We start from the raw sequence: 13,725 nt of genomic DNA on the forward strand, positions 1-13,725 counted from the left end.
TTTTGTCAGGGTCCTCTCAACACACCAGTAACTTCAGTGGCCTGGGTCACGGGCGACATCCAGACCACTGGGTCTCAGCAGGGACACGGTCACCCCTCAGAGGACACTTGGAAATGTCTGCTCATTTGCGTTTTTGCAGTTGGGGGAACGAATGCCACTACTGGCCTCTAGTGGGAAGAGGTTGCGGATGCTCCTAACATCCTCAATGCACAGCCCAGCCTCCCTGTTCCCAAACAACCCACCCCAAAATGTCCACAGTGCCAAGGTTGAGAAAACTTGATCTGCCCTGGAAAAGGAAAAGTGTGGTATGGGTTAATCTGAAAATGGAGTTAAAATCTCCATGGCCTTGTGCTCTGTAGGGAATGATTATTGTAAACACATTTTCTCGCTAGCACTGCCAGACACATAACTCCCCATGCAACCTCTTAGTACCACCAAGAGCTTAACTCCCTATCTCTGCTCCAAGCTTGAACGCATTCTGGAATGTAATGTACTCTCTATGAGGCCCACTCTATGTTCGTGTCTTGCTTATCTGCTCCTCCTTGGCAGACCCTACCCTAAACTGATGCATACACCAAATATGTTTCTGACCTTGAGTTTGACCTCGCTATAGACCAATCAGTAAGAATGATTTTATGTATGTAACCAATCAACTGCCTGCTCTGCTTCTGTACTAGTTTCTGCTTGCAAATCCTATATAAACTGTAGACAGACAGAAAGACAGGGCCTGGTTCTCTGAGGAATTATCCAACCAGGCCCATCAATGTAAATAAAGTTTGCTTTCTGCCTCCACGTCCCGGGTGCCTGTTGGTATTTCTCATTTGCTGTTACAAACTCACCAATGGGTGCATCTGGCAGACCTCTAAGCTCTGAGAACCGGTATTTTCTGTGTGCACACAGGAGCCTATTTCCACACTCGGAGCCAACCCGGAGTTGGTCCCTGTCACTGATGTGAGCTGGCACACACCAGCCAGCACACTTCCCTGCCTGTGGATTTTGGCAGCACGTGAACAGGAAGTGTTGGGCAGCAGACTTCCAGAAATGAAACCCTTCAAAGAAGAAATGGACGACAGAACAGAGGAGGCCAGGACCTTGACACACATGCTGAGAATCAGAGGCAGAGATTTTATTTGCTGCGAGAACAGAGTTGCCTCAGTAATCCAACGAGGTGGCAATTTCCCCACACCCCCTGTGCTCAGGCCTTCCCCCACATCCCATCTCAGCTCTGAGCTTCCCTTAGGGCACATCTGCCACTGCCTTTGACTTCAACTCTGTGAAGCTCATGGCCCCAAAGCACAGGATGCCACTGAGGAAGGACAGAGCGGCAGTGACAATGCCCAGAGGGAACACATAAGAGAAGTGTTTTTTGGTCACAGCCTCTTTGCCCACAGTAAGCGCTAATGGGAAATCAAGAGCGCTTTGGCCAAAAATGTCCATGACATAGTTGCAGCTCACAGCCAGAGCCACACAGCAAGAGTTGAGGCAAAGAAGGAATACTGAGCTTCTGTAATAGAGTCGCAGGAATTCTGGGTAGGTGGGCTTCAGCCTGCTGAGCAGGAAGGCCACTGTGCTGAGAATCAGGGCCACTGGCTGTACAAACTTCACCAACACCATTAGATCTTTCACAAACTCAAGCTCAACTACCTGGGTCCACCCCCTGTACATGTTAGCCACTACTAGCACATCAACCACTGTGCCAGAGTTGTTTTGCCTGAGAGAATCCTGAGCATCCCAAAGGCCAATGAAGGCAATGAGAGAAACCTGGCTGTCAAGTTCCCACATGCGCCAGGATACGCTGCTCACTACGATGATACCCAACACCCAGGCCACGGAACTAAGCAGGAAGGCAGTCAGGGCACAGATGTGCTGCTTCACTCCAGGAAAACTGTAGAGGATGTTGCAGAGGCAGGAAGCCAGAGCAGGAACACCAAGGAAGGGAGAAAAAATGGAACATGAGTCATGGGGAGAGGGGGGTAAATATTTACATGCTGTTGCCCACGTATGAAATTTGTATTTAAAAGTTCTGCAGGGGCTGGGGATTTAGCTCAGTAGTTCCAGCGCCTGCCTTGCAAGCTCAAGGTCCTGAGTTTGATCCCCGGTAGTGGAAAACAAAACAAAACAAAAACAAAAGCAAACAAACAGAAAAGTTCTGCATATGTTCTGCTGTCCTAAATATTTTACATGAGAAGAGAAAGAAGCCTAGCAGCTGTGTGTGGCAGAACACCTGTAATCCCAGCACTGAGGAGGCTGAGGCAGGAGGATCTAGAGTTCAAGGCGAGCTCAGGCTGCATAGTGATTTATAGCTGGTCTCAGGTGCATACAGATACCTTGTCTCAAAGAAAGAAAAGAAAGTACAACTGAGAAAGGGAAAGACAGAGGGAGGAAGGAAAGAAGGGATGGAGGGAGAGAGAAGAGAGAAAACAGAGAAACAAGGGGAAGGGAGGGAGGGGAGTGGCAGAGGGGAGGAGAGAGGAGAGGAGAGGAGAGGAGAGGGAAGAGGAGGGAGGGGAGGGAAGAAGGAGGGAAAAAAGCCTAGGAATCCATGACAGCTGTGGGCGAATGAGTTGGTAGGTGATTTTGGAGGACAGTGTGGCAGAATCTTTCAAAAGCAGACATGTTCATGTCTTGTCTATCAATTCCCATCTTGAGAATTCATACTGAAATAAGAGTTTGTACAAATATATGGAGCAATGTTCATTTCAGGGTCCTTTGCAATAGAGAAAATTGGAAGAAACCAAAGTGTTGATAAATAGAGGGGTGTTCAAGTAAATTATGGCATCTTCAACATCATAGTGCAATAGTACATGGCCATTACAAAGAACGAGTTAACCCATATGAAATCTAGGAAGAAAAAATACTATCCAAAATGACTAAAATGTAAAACCCAAAATGAATAAGAAAATGCATGGTGTGAGCATTTGTGTTAAAGGAAAACCATATCTGCTTTTCTTTATATATACAAGTAGATATGAACACATTTGTTAAAAGTTGAAAAGATGCACACAAAAGGAGTCATTCTAAGGAAATCAGTTTGGTAGAGAGGAGCTTTTCATTCTTATCTACATATATTTCCACAATTTGTTTCTCTATTTGCTTACTGGTTGGTTCGTCTTACAGTAGTGTGGATTGAAACAAGGGCCTCACTCATGGTAGGAAGTGCTCTGCCACTGAGATAAACCCTCAGCCTATCTGTAATGCTTTGTAATGAAAAGCACACATACTTTATAAGGAAAGGTGGCCTGAGCCTGACCTTATGGATCTATATGGGAAGTGTCACACACCACGCCCATTTACCTTTTTAACCCATTGCTTGCTCCAAACTCTACCTATTGGCTTCTTGTGGGTGCAACTTAAAACCATCCTGATGCACCTCATATGCAGCAAATATCTTGTATGAAGCAAAGCATACACTTCACATTTAGATTGGGAACTCAGTTATTTGTCTCCCCTGTCAATTCAAATGCATGGAAGTGTCAGGGGTAATAACAAATTACAGTTGGGGGGCCACCCCTGGGGTTGATTCCCAGAAAGGTGGTGGTAATGTCTGCCCAAGCATGTGGGCGATGTGGGCGCTGCCCATGCAAATCATTCTAGGGGCCTCCAAAGTCCATCTCCTTCCCATGCAGTCTGCTGTCTCCAACCAGGCCCCAGTAAGCACCAGGCTTCCTTGGGATGTGCTTTCTCATAAGGGGAAGGCAGCTGGCTACTGTGAAAGTTGCCTTGTGAGACAGGGGTGGAAATGATGGCCAGGTTTGAGAATTCACTGTCCAGAGCACTTCCTTGCCAAAGGAGATCTGAGGGAATGGACCACAGGATCAGGCACTTTTGATGGAGAGAGGGCATCAGCAAGGAGAATGCTGCAGTTGTCAGGAAAATGTGCTAGTTTGGGGTGGATCTGGTGATGTCTGTGTAGGGACATGTTTTTCTCAAAGGCCAAGTAAGAGAACTACATGTAACTTCTCTACACATTTACCTAGGGGTGCGGAGGGTCACCGTCCACAACAGAAAGATGGAATGATAAATATCCTTTGCAGAAGTAGGAATCATTCTTCACGAAGAGGAAAATGTCCAACCAATAATGAAAAGTGATGAACCACCTACAGGAAGAGAAGTATTGTTAGGTAAAATTTGAGGTAGTAAACAAGGCCTACAAAATCCTTGGCTCCCATAAAATAGTCACTACAGCTTTACCCTGTGTTTTGCATAACACAGGCCCTTGTGTCAGTGCTGTGTGCATATGGGTACGTTCAATCCTCAGAGTCCAGTAACAGATGTAAAATTGTGATCCCCGTCTTACTGCTGAGGAGAAAGAGCACAAAGAGATGCAGGACATATGCAAGTTCAATAAGCGACATAGACATAAATGGCAGTGCAGACTCCAGAGCCCTCACACACAGTGCTTCCTGCCCATCTTGCTACGCGATGGGATTTATTCACATCAAGAGAACCAACAAGGGCGGGAGGTGTCGCTCAGGGTACAGCACTTGTGTAGCACGCACAAGGCCCTAGGTCCCATCTGCAGTGACACAAAAGAAGAGTGTCAACGTGCAGATGACTCCCATCAATTACAATAATGCCTACCCATGACCTTTTCTGTGTCCTCTGAAAATGAAGCCTGAGTGACAGAAGCAGATGGAAACATGTGGAACCCTTGGTTCCTTGCCTCCTCTTGGCTTGAATAAAAACATCTTCAAGGTCAACTCTTTCATCCAAAAAGATGAAAAGAGAAATTTGAGCAAGGGTGTGGAGACATGGGCATCCTTGTGCACCGCTGTGGGAATTGTACAGGGATTCCTGGAAAACTTGACCTAGGAATCCACATGTGAGTCAGCAATGCTACTTCTGGGCATGCGCGAAGAAGAGGTCAAGGCTGGGTCTCGAGAACATGTTTCCATAGCGATGATCATGGCATTATGCACAGTCATTCAAAGGGGAAACAACCCAAATGTCCACTGATGGATGGGAGGATAAGCACATGTGGCCTCGACACAGCACACAAAGGGAGAAAACTCTGCCAATGCTACAACCTGCATGAACCCTGAAGACATCGTGCTGAGTGAGGTAAGCCATCAAAAGGCAAATACTGCAGGGTGCACTTATACAAGACACCTATAGGAGGCAGATTTCCTAGAAACAGAAAGTAGAATGTGCATGCCAGGAGCTGGGAGGAGAGTGAATGGGAGGAAGTGGAGATGGAGTTTCAGTTGTGGAACACAAAAGAGTTCTAGAAACGGATGGGAATGATGAAATATACTGAGTGCTCCTGATCTCAACATGTCAAAAAGACTGAGACGATAAACTTCATGCCATGTATATTTTTCCATGGCAGAAAAGTCTCACTGGAGAAGGCTACAGTGGAAACTGCCTCCAGGGTCTTCACACTCAACTCTGTGCCCAACCCTGTTCTCCTGATCATTTTATCAGTGCATGTTCATACCATCCGGTGTTTCCATTCCCTGTGGGGAGCTGGTACGTGTGCGCAGTACACCTTAGTTCTTCTCTAGCCTCTTTTCCTCCCCTCCTCCCACCCCCCCACCCCCGATCTCCCGATCCCCATCCCTTTCCGTACATGTTTGCGGTACATGAGCTTTCCATTCCTTGTGCAGACATGGTCCGTGCACCTCACACCTCTTCATTCCCTTTCCATCCCCTTTCCCTCCTCTGCCTCGCCCCTCCCTCCATCTCCTGATCCTCCCCTCTTTGAGAAAGCTCTGGGATTGCTGAGTGGCTCCTTGCCTCCTTCCTGGGAATACTCACTTGCTTCCCTTCCTTGGCTGCTTCTTCAAGCACCACCTATATCTCACGGTGGGATGAGTCCCTCCTCACCACACCCGTCCTTCCTGTCTGCATTTCCCATGCAACCTTTTATCTCAGCCCGTGGCTTGCATTGTGTCCCCCAAAGAGACACATCAAAGTCACAGCCCCAGACCTTTAGAATAAGACTGAACATAGAGCCAGGGTCTTTACAGAGGTCCTCGAGCTCAAGGGAGGTGTAGAGGGGGCCTGAATCCAATGTGGCGGTGTCCTCAGAAGATGGGGACAGGACCTGTAGAGGAAGCTTTGTGCAGCGCTGCTATGATGTGCACAAACCTTCCTGGGCATTGGGAAGAAGAGTAGCTCACGTGGCCCGCCTCAAGGAAGATTCACGCTGGAAGGAAATGGAGACACGTAAGTGACACATGCAGATGGGCGAAACCGGCCTGAGAGGCAGCTGCACACACAGCCTGCAGGAGAGAAGATGCAGAGAGGATGCCACATGGGGCGGGGGTGGGGGACAGATAATCTTTGAGGAAAAATTGTCCTAATTTCACCCTAAGGAGGAGTCTGAGGCCTAGAAATGGGAGGAGGGGAGGTCACTGCGTGTGGAGACTTGCCCTGAATGCTGGGTGGCTCCTAGGGTGGGGCAGTGAAGAAAGGGAGAGGCAGGAGCAGCCACAGAAGCCTGTCCTAGAGAGCACTGAGGGGGCAGGAGTGGGTCATGGGAGGGGCGTGGCTGTAAGAGGAGGGCAGGGCCAGGGCTGCTGCAGGTGACAGCAGGAGCCAAGCTGATGGCCAAGCCGTCCGGGCAGGTGCATATCCCAGGCAGTCCTCTTATCAGCCAGCTCATCCTGAATAAGTTATAAGGAAGGGACAGTGTAAGTGGTACCCTGGCACCCTGAGTGGGTTTAAGTGACTGTGAGCATTTCTGTAGCGATCACATTAGGCACTGCCCTTGAGGTTGTGGGCACACTTGCTCACGGTGAGGAAGAAAGATCCATTACTCCAGGGCTTAGGGAGTGACAACACATCATGCACTTGATGGCCTCCCTGGGTAAACAGACAAGAATCTCCATGGCTGTTTGCAGGCTTGGGCAGATGCATGGAAAGATCTGGAAGGACAGCCCCTGGCAACCTGAAGGGGTCTCTGTGAGGGGCAGGGGGGTCTGGGGTGACGAGGCCTTGTCCCGTTCACAGTGTGTCTTTGTGCACCATTTATTTATGCTCACGAGTAAGGTTTCCATGGAGGAGGCCGAGAAAGACGGAGACACAGAGACAGACTCAGAGACTGAGAGAGACCCAGGGAGACAGAGACAAAGGCATGCACAGAACCTGAAAGACAGAAATTGGGAGGATGGACCGAGCCAGAGAGAGAGAGAGAGACAAAGGACAGGTGGAGAGAAATTCACACACAGAAGCTGACAGAGGCAGAGAGGGGCAGAGGGAAGGGTGGGAGGGTATATATTTCCAGGAAAGCTGTTCCAAACCCTTTGCTACGTAAAAATCTCAGCTGCAGAAGACTGCGTGGAAATGGCTCCACTTCTGTGCAAACTAAGGAAAGGATACATGGCACAGGTGTCTGTAAAAGCACAGAAGAGACAAAGGGTCTATATGTGCAGACAACAAACATCACCTCTGGGATGTGGGACAGCGGATGGGGACACAGGTGGGGTCAACATCCTCTTGGTCCCAGGCCACGGCTAATGAAGAGGACATTCCATTCAGTGAAAGAAGCGAGGCAGCAAAGGTCCGGTCCTGGATGACTCCCCTTCTGGGGTCCCTGGAGAGGTAACTCCAGAGACAGACAGGAGAAGATGGTGCCCAGGGCCTGAGGACAGGGAGGAGGGGGAGGTGGCAGTTCATGGCCACCGTGTTTCCCATGGGGACAGTGAGAGAGTCTGGACATGGATGGTGATGACAGTCCCGTCTGCATGGCAACACACTAGGTGTCACTGAGCTGTACACTGAGAACTGGTTAGAAAGGCACATTTGATGCTTCGGGCCATTTCCCACAGTGAAGAGTCCATAAACATGAAGGACAGAGCATCCACTCACCAGCGTGCTGTCTTGCGGGACCCGGTGACAGGACGAGATGATGGCCTGCTCCCTGGGCCACCAGGGCTGACAGGCAGGGCTGCTCGCAGGGTCCTCACAGGCTCCTCTCGCTGGCGTCTTGGTCCAGGAACCAGGAGCTCACACGCACAGGATGGGCCTGCCTCTCAGCTCCAAGCCTTTCTGCGGCAGTTTCCATGGTCACCACACTCCACCCCTCCCCCATCCATCCAGTCCTGTGCTGCCAGCTCATCAGCACAATGACGCCCGTCATCCAGGTTGGCCCTGGCACTCACTGTGTGCCCTGTCTCTCTGCCATCATCCGGGTACAGCATATTCACCCATGGGTTATCAAGATCCATGTGACTGATTCTGACCAGTTTCCTCTCCCTTTATTTTTCGACCCTCCAAAGCAGGCCCTAACCCACCTCATGTGGAGACAAGGAAGGACAGTCTTAACAAAACCATGGCCCTGCTGGGGATTTAGCTCAGGGGTGCCGCCCCCTGCCTTGCAAGCACCAGGTCCTGAGTTCAATCCCAGGTACCAAAAAACAAAAACAGTGGCCCTGGATCAATGGGAGGATGAGCAGGAGGAGCCCCCAACTGCATGTGGTTTCCTTGAGAAAGGCCACTGAACACCAGCACACTCAGCCAGATGCTCTTGAACTTGGGCAAATGACCCCTTCCACTTGGGTCTTGAACTACTCTTACAGGAAGGAGGCCACATGGGGAAGACAAGGCAACAACCTGCGGGGCGGGTCCCTCAAGTGTGAAAAAGGGGCCTGCTCAGGGTGGGGACAGGAGTTGAGAAGGACCTTCTGCCAAGACAGGGCTGCCCGAAAGGACCAAAGGCCCAGCAGGCTTTCCTCAGCCGCACATGTCCCCCAGGCATCCAAATCCCAGGACATTCCTATTTGCCAGCCATTGCACAAGGAGGAATGAATCCCTTCCAAGAAGTGAGGGGAGATGTGTACAGAGATTTAAGGAGAAAGTCCATACCATGAGGTCAAGTGCTCCTCCGTATCTGGGCTTTTTCTCCTTCCTGGGCCTAGGGAGAGATAAAAGTGTTCTTGTAGTTAGAAATAACCACATGACTAGGCCTTGCCATTTGTGCATGACTCAAATAATAGCACTCATTCCAGGCCAGATTCTTGATACTCACTGTAGCACCTTCCATGCTTTGCTCTCCTTCAACATCAAATGCAGAGATCATGAGTTTCGAAGTAGAACTTCGAGAAGAGAGCGGCGTAGACTCTTTGCTGTCCGTTAGCACAGAATGGCTGCCAGTGCACATGTATGATAGTTAGTGTCCTCAGGCGGCCCGGTGCTTCCAGCCGATCTTCATCAGAAGTAGAAGTTGTATAACTCATAAGTCAATCTAAATTATGAAAACATGCAAATATCCCAAAAAACAAGCTAATGTTTCAGATGCATCAAAATTGAAATGCGAAGGCTGTGGAAAACATACAAATTCTTAATTTTGTCCGTTAGAGAATATTACACACTTAAGAGATATATATTGATTTTTATGATTTGCTTTGTGTCACTCAGCATAATGACCTGGAGATGAACTCAGATTGTTGCCTGTACCACCTTTGTGTTGTTTTCGCTTACGGCTTGGTATGTCTTATAGAAAACAGAGCTTTTCTGTTTTCTCTTAGTGGTACTGGGGAACAAACCCAGTGACACTCTGCCAGCGAGTTGCTACCTGGCCCCGTTTATTTAGTTTTTCATTTTGACACAGGGACTCCCTAAGTTACCCTGTCGGGCCTTGAAGTTGCCATCCATCCTACTGTGTAGCAGGGATTACAGATATGCACCATAAGCTTCTGACTAATGATCTTTTATCCACTCCCACAGATAAGGACAACTGGTTTTCTCCCATGATTTGGTCTTTACCCAGAGAGCTGCTGTGAACATCCATATGCAGTTTTCGTGTGTGTGCCTGCAAGTCTGGCCTCTGGCTACCTGTCCTGGGTGTGATCATCCTGAAGGCAAGCGTGCCACTGAAGAAGAGGTCTGGTCTGGGGAGCACTGGATCTGACAGAGCTGTATGCTGGGCAGCAGCATGTTCTTTATGGGGAGCCCAGGGAGCTCCTCACCCAAGACGTTGTGCAGCAAAAGTGCCTGGAGTACCAGCAGGTGGCCAACAGTGATCCTGTGCAATATGAGTTCCTGTGGGACCCAGAGCCCATGCTGAAACCAGTAGGATAAAGTCCTGGCCTTGTTGGCCCAGGTTCACAGGACCAACCTGGGTGCTTTCGCACCTCAGCATGTAGAGGCTGCTAGAGGAAGGAGAGAGAGCACCAGCCAAACTTCATTCACAGCTGCTTCCAGTTCAGGGCCTCTCCAAGTTCCGATACCTGGGGTAGTAGTTTCTACCAGACCTAGTCACGGCAGAGTGACAATGTTCACTTGTTGTTCCAAGATGGTATTTCCTTAGTTTGTTCCAAAAGAATGTTAGTTTTCAAAGAATGTAGGTCCTGTAATGAATCTGAAGAGAAACCAGAATGTGTCATCCATGCATTTTTTACTTCTATGAGTAATCCGGCAATGTACAATTTTGGAAGCTTTAATTTTTCTAATATCATTCATTTAGAAGAGCTTTGATACTCTGTCAATGCATGATGTCATTAAGGTTTTTCCTCCAAATTTGGAAACTGAGAGTTTGTTAATGTTTGCATACTTGTTGGCATCTATATCAGTACTGATTGGGTAATTCTGGACTAGCTTAAAATTTCCTTTGCATCCTCAAGGGGTATGGCCTTTGAATAGCCCTTTTCCACCCCAGAACAGTTGCGGCTAAGCCAGCCTTGTCTGAGGGCCAGGGTTTGATTTGTATGGAGATCCTAACTGAGCATGTAACCCTCCCTTGTAACCACACAGCGTGTAAGCCATGCTTCGAGGTTATCTTGGAAAAGGCACACTCGTGCTGTCCCTTCTGTCTCCTCCTGATCACTTTGTGTGCTCAGTACCACTGTGTACAGTCTCCAGTATGAAACTGTGGGAGCCAATTCAAAGGCACTATCCCAATGCATGCTGCTCTGGCTGGCAAGGATTCCACTTGTAGAAATCATGTGGCGAGAATGGGCCTCCCTGCCTAATCCTGGATCTTAGAGGAAAAACTTCCACTGTTTTCTATTGACTTTCGGACGAGGTTGGGTCCGCTTTCCAAAACATAATACCCACGTCCACAACTCAGAGGAGGAGAGGTCTAATTTGGCTCACGGTTTCAGAGGTTTCAGTCCAGGATCTACTGTCTCTAAGATGGAGACATCAGGGCCGAAGGTGTGGGAGAACCAAGCTGCTCACTTCATGGTGGCCAGGAAGCAGAGCACAGGGAAGAGCACCAGTGAGAGATGTCCCCTCCAAAGGGACGCTCCCAGGGACCCGCTGCCCACTGGGCCGACTTCCTAACAGCACGTGTAGCTGTGAACATCCGTGGAGTCATCTGTGCATGGTGTGGGGCCCCCGTGATCCAATCACCAGTCCAGGAGTCTCTTCATCCAGGGAAGTGGACAATTAAGTGGAACTTTCCAGCCCCACCCCTAAGAGTGTAATGAGGGTGGGCCTTCTGCGGTAGCCTTGTCTTCCCCTCCCCTCCCCTCCCCCTTCTCATCCTGCCCCCTCCCGCCACTCTCTTCTCCTCTCCTCTATTTTTTCACACAGGCTCTTGCTACTGGCCTTCATGTCAGCATGGAGCTCGGACTGGCCCAAAACTCTCAGTCACCCTGCCTCAGCCTCCCAAGTTCTGGGGCTACATGCTGCACTGGCACCGCTAAAGCTTCCTTGATGATATTTGTGTGCTGCTGCTGTCCCAGCTCATTCCCTCTTCAGCAGGTTTGTTTCACACATTTCCAATGAGCATTCTCTCTCCCTCTGGTCTCTCTGTTTGTAGTCTCTTCCTGTAGTGCTGTAGGACTCTAGTAACAGGCCCAATGCAGTCTTGTCATTTGTTCCGAACTAACTGAAAATATCATTCTGAGTTGTCCTTAGCAGCTTTTGCACAGAGCAGCTTACGGCCTTCCAACTTCTGTCCCACGGGCTCTGCTAAGCGCTCAGGTTCATCCTTGGCTCTGTGGCCCTTTCCATCTCTTTCCACAGCCTTGCCCACTTCAGCTTTCCTGCACAGCCACTAGCATCCCCTTGACTGCTTCTGACTCCACCTGCACTCTTCCCCATGGCTCTCACTGATGAGGGCGGCACAGCTCCATTTTGAGGGTGTTCTATCACCCTGGTTGCAAAGACCCTTGCAGTGTCCTGGGCCACGAAAAGAACCCTCTCTGGTCTCAGTTAATTTTGAAATCTATTTCCCTGATACTATATATGGTCTAAGACTAAAGCCCACGGTCTTCTATCTCAGTATTCTCAGTTGTTCCAAGAATCCAATGACTGATTTCACTGTCAAAGTCAAAATAAAGTCTCGGAGAGGAGCTTACTCCCTGCTCCACAGCTTCTTAAAGATGAAATTAGCACTAGAAATACACCAGGTGCTTTTTTTCATACCTTGTAAATGGTGAGACAACTTGGGAATCATTTATGAGGGACATCTAGTGGACAGGAATCAGAAGGCAGCTAAACATCCTCCAATACGTAGACCTTTACAGCCTGACACGTTGACAGCACACAGGTTGAAAAAGTCTGCACAGGCAAATAAAATGACACTGCCTGGGATGGGGCACAGACAGCAGGATTTTGGGGCTCCCCAGGTCATTAGAGCGTACATCATATAAATTAGGGAAACAGGGTATTCCTGCTCAACCTCTGTTATGTGATACAGATTTTATCTCTAGGACTCACAAGCTCATACACTTCTACCCAGTTTTCTAGTAAATGTTTTCTTTCTAGTCATTGGTAAAATATCATGATGTTCTGGATACCATTTTTCCATGTGGGCATGTGTGTGTGTGTGTGTGTGTGTGTTTGCATGTGTCTCTGAAGAAGACCGTCCTTACCCAGATGTTGTAGAGATGGTCTTATATATTTCCTTCTAAAAGTATCATCAGGGAGCTTATTTTATTCTGTGTGGTTTAAGCTATGGGGCTAAATTTATCTTTTCCTATGGATAATCACTTGGCCTAGCTGTTTAAAAGTTCTATTCCTGGCCGGGCCTTGAGGTGCACGCCTGTAATCCCAGCACTCAGGAGGCTGAGGCAGGAGGATCACCGAGAGTTCGAGGCCAGCCTGGACTACATAGTGAGTTCAGGGCCAGCCTGAACTACAAAGGGAGACCCTGCCACAAAACAAAACAAAACAAAGTGCTATTCTTTTTCCACATTTCAATGCCACGTGGGTCATAGGCCAAGCTGTCCCATGTTGGTAAATCTGTTTCCAGGAACTCTATTCCATCGTCCTCTTTGTGAATCTCTTTGCAATAAAACAGCTTTATCGAGATTTAATTGATAGGGAGGAAATTGCACATACTCAAAATATATTATTTGGTAAGGTTTAAGAAACAATCTTAACCATTTCAAGTATAGAGTTCTACAGAGTCACACTGCTGTGTGACTAGTCTCCGGAATGTTCTAGTGTCACAAAACTGAGTCTATTATCCATTAAAACTCCCCATCCCCCTGCTCCCAGCCCCTGACAACCTCCATGCTACTTGCTGGTTCTGACTTTGATCATTCTAGGTACTTCACACAAGTGGAATCACACAATACATGTGATTTTGTGACTGGTTTATTTCCCTTAGCCTGACGGGCTTGAGGTTCACCCTTGTAGCATGGGACAGGAAATCTTTCCCTTTAAGGATGAAAAATAAGTTACTTATTCATTTCTCCTTGAACATCTAAAATTATGCCACTATAGACGTGTCTCTTCCTGACAATAGTACAAAGTATCTGAGTAACCACAGCTTTACAGAAAGCTTGATATAATCAAAGTCCTCTCATACTTTTTGCATGACCACCTGGC

General features: G+C 48.4%; 1 protein-coding gene across 7 annotated transcripts; it reads right to left on the reverse strand.

Annotated features, from left to right (window-relative positions):
• Positions 1-1,105: 1,105 nt before the first annotated feature.
• Positions 1,106-9,187, reverse strand: LOC147828134 (uncharacterized). 7 transcript variants are annotated; one of them, XM_087211080.1, is made up of 7 exons: positions 8,972-9,187; positions 7,813-8,857; positions 7,391-7,585; positions 6,091-6,148; positions 4,192-4,299; positions 3,974-4,097; positions 1,106-1,885 (listed from the first exon to the last, which is right to left on the reverse strand). In XM_087211080.1, exons 6-7 carry the CDS (start codon positions 4,045-4,047, stop codon positions 1,237-1,239), a joined length of 723 nt encoding a protein of 240 aa, XP_087067206.1. In that variant the 5' UTR covers positions 4,048-4,097; positions 4,192-4,299; positions 6,091-6,148; positions 7,391-7,585; positions 7,813-8,857; positions 8,972-9,187; the 3' UTR covers positions 1,106-1,236. The 7 variants fall into 7 exon arrangements, with proteins under 7 accessions (XP_087067206.1, XP_087067207.1, XP_087067205.1 ...); XM_087211081.1 differs by lacking the exons at positions 6,091-6,148; positions 7,391-7,585; XM_087211079.1 differs by lacking the exons at positions 4,192-4,299; positions 6,091-6,148; positions 7,391-7,585.
• Positions 9,188-13,725: the final 4,538 nt, after the last annotated feature.

The sequence above is a fragment of the Heterocephalus glaber genome, unplaced genomic scaffold, assembly GCF_053883595.1.
Source record: "Heterocephalus glaber isolate CG9 unplaced genomic scaffold, H.glaber_assembly_v1.0 deba00001276, whole genome shotgun sequence".
Taxonomy (NCBI): domain Eukaryota; kingdom Metazoa; phylum Chordata; class Mammalia; order Rodentia; family Bathyergidae; genus Heterocephalus; species Heterocephalus glaber.

Coding starts and splice junctions, on each gene's coding strand:
- LOC147828134 (XM_087211079.1), bottom strand. CDS start 4,047: ATGATTCCTACTTCTGCAAAGGATATTTATCATTCCATCTTTCTGTTG. Junction 1,886..3,973: donor GTGACCCTCCGCACCCCTAG/GTAAATGTGTAG, acceptor CATCCTCTACAG/TTTTCCTGGAGTGAAGCAGC.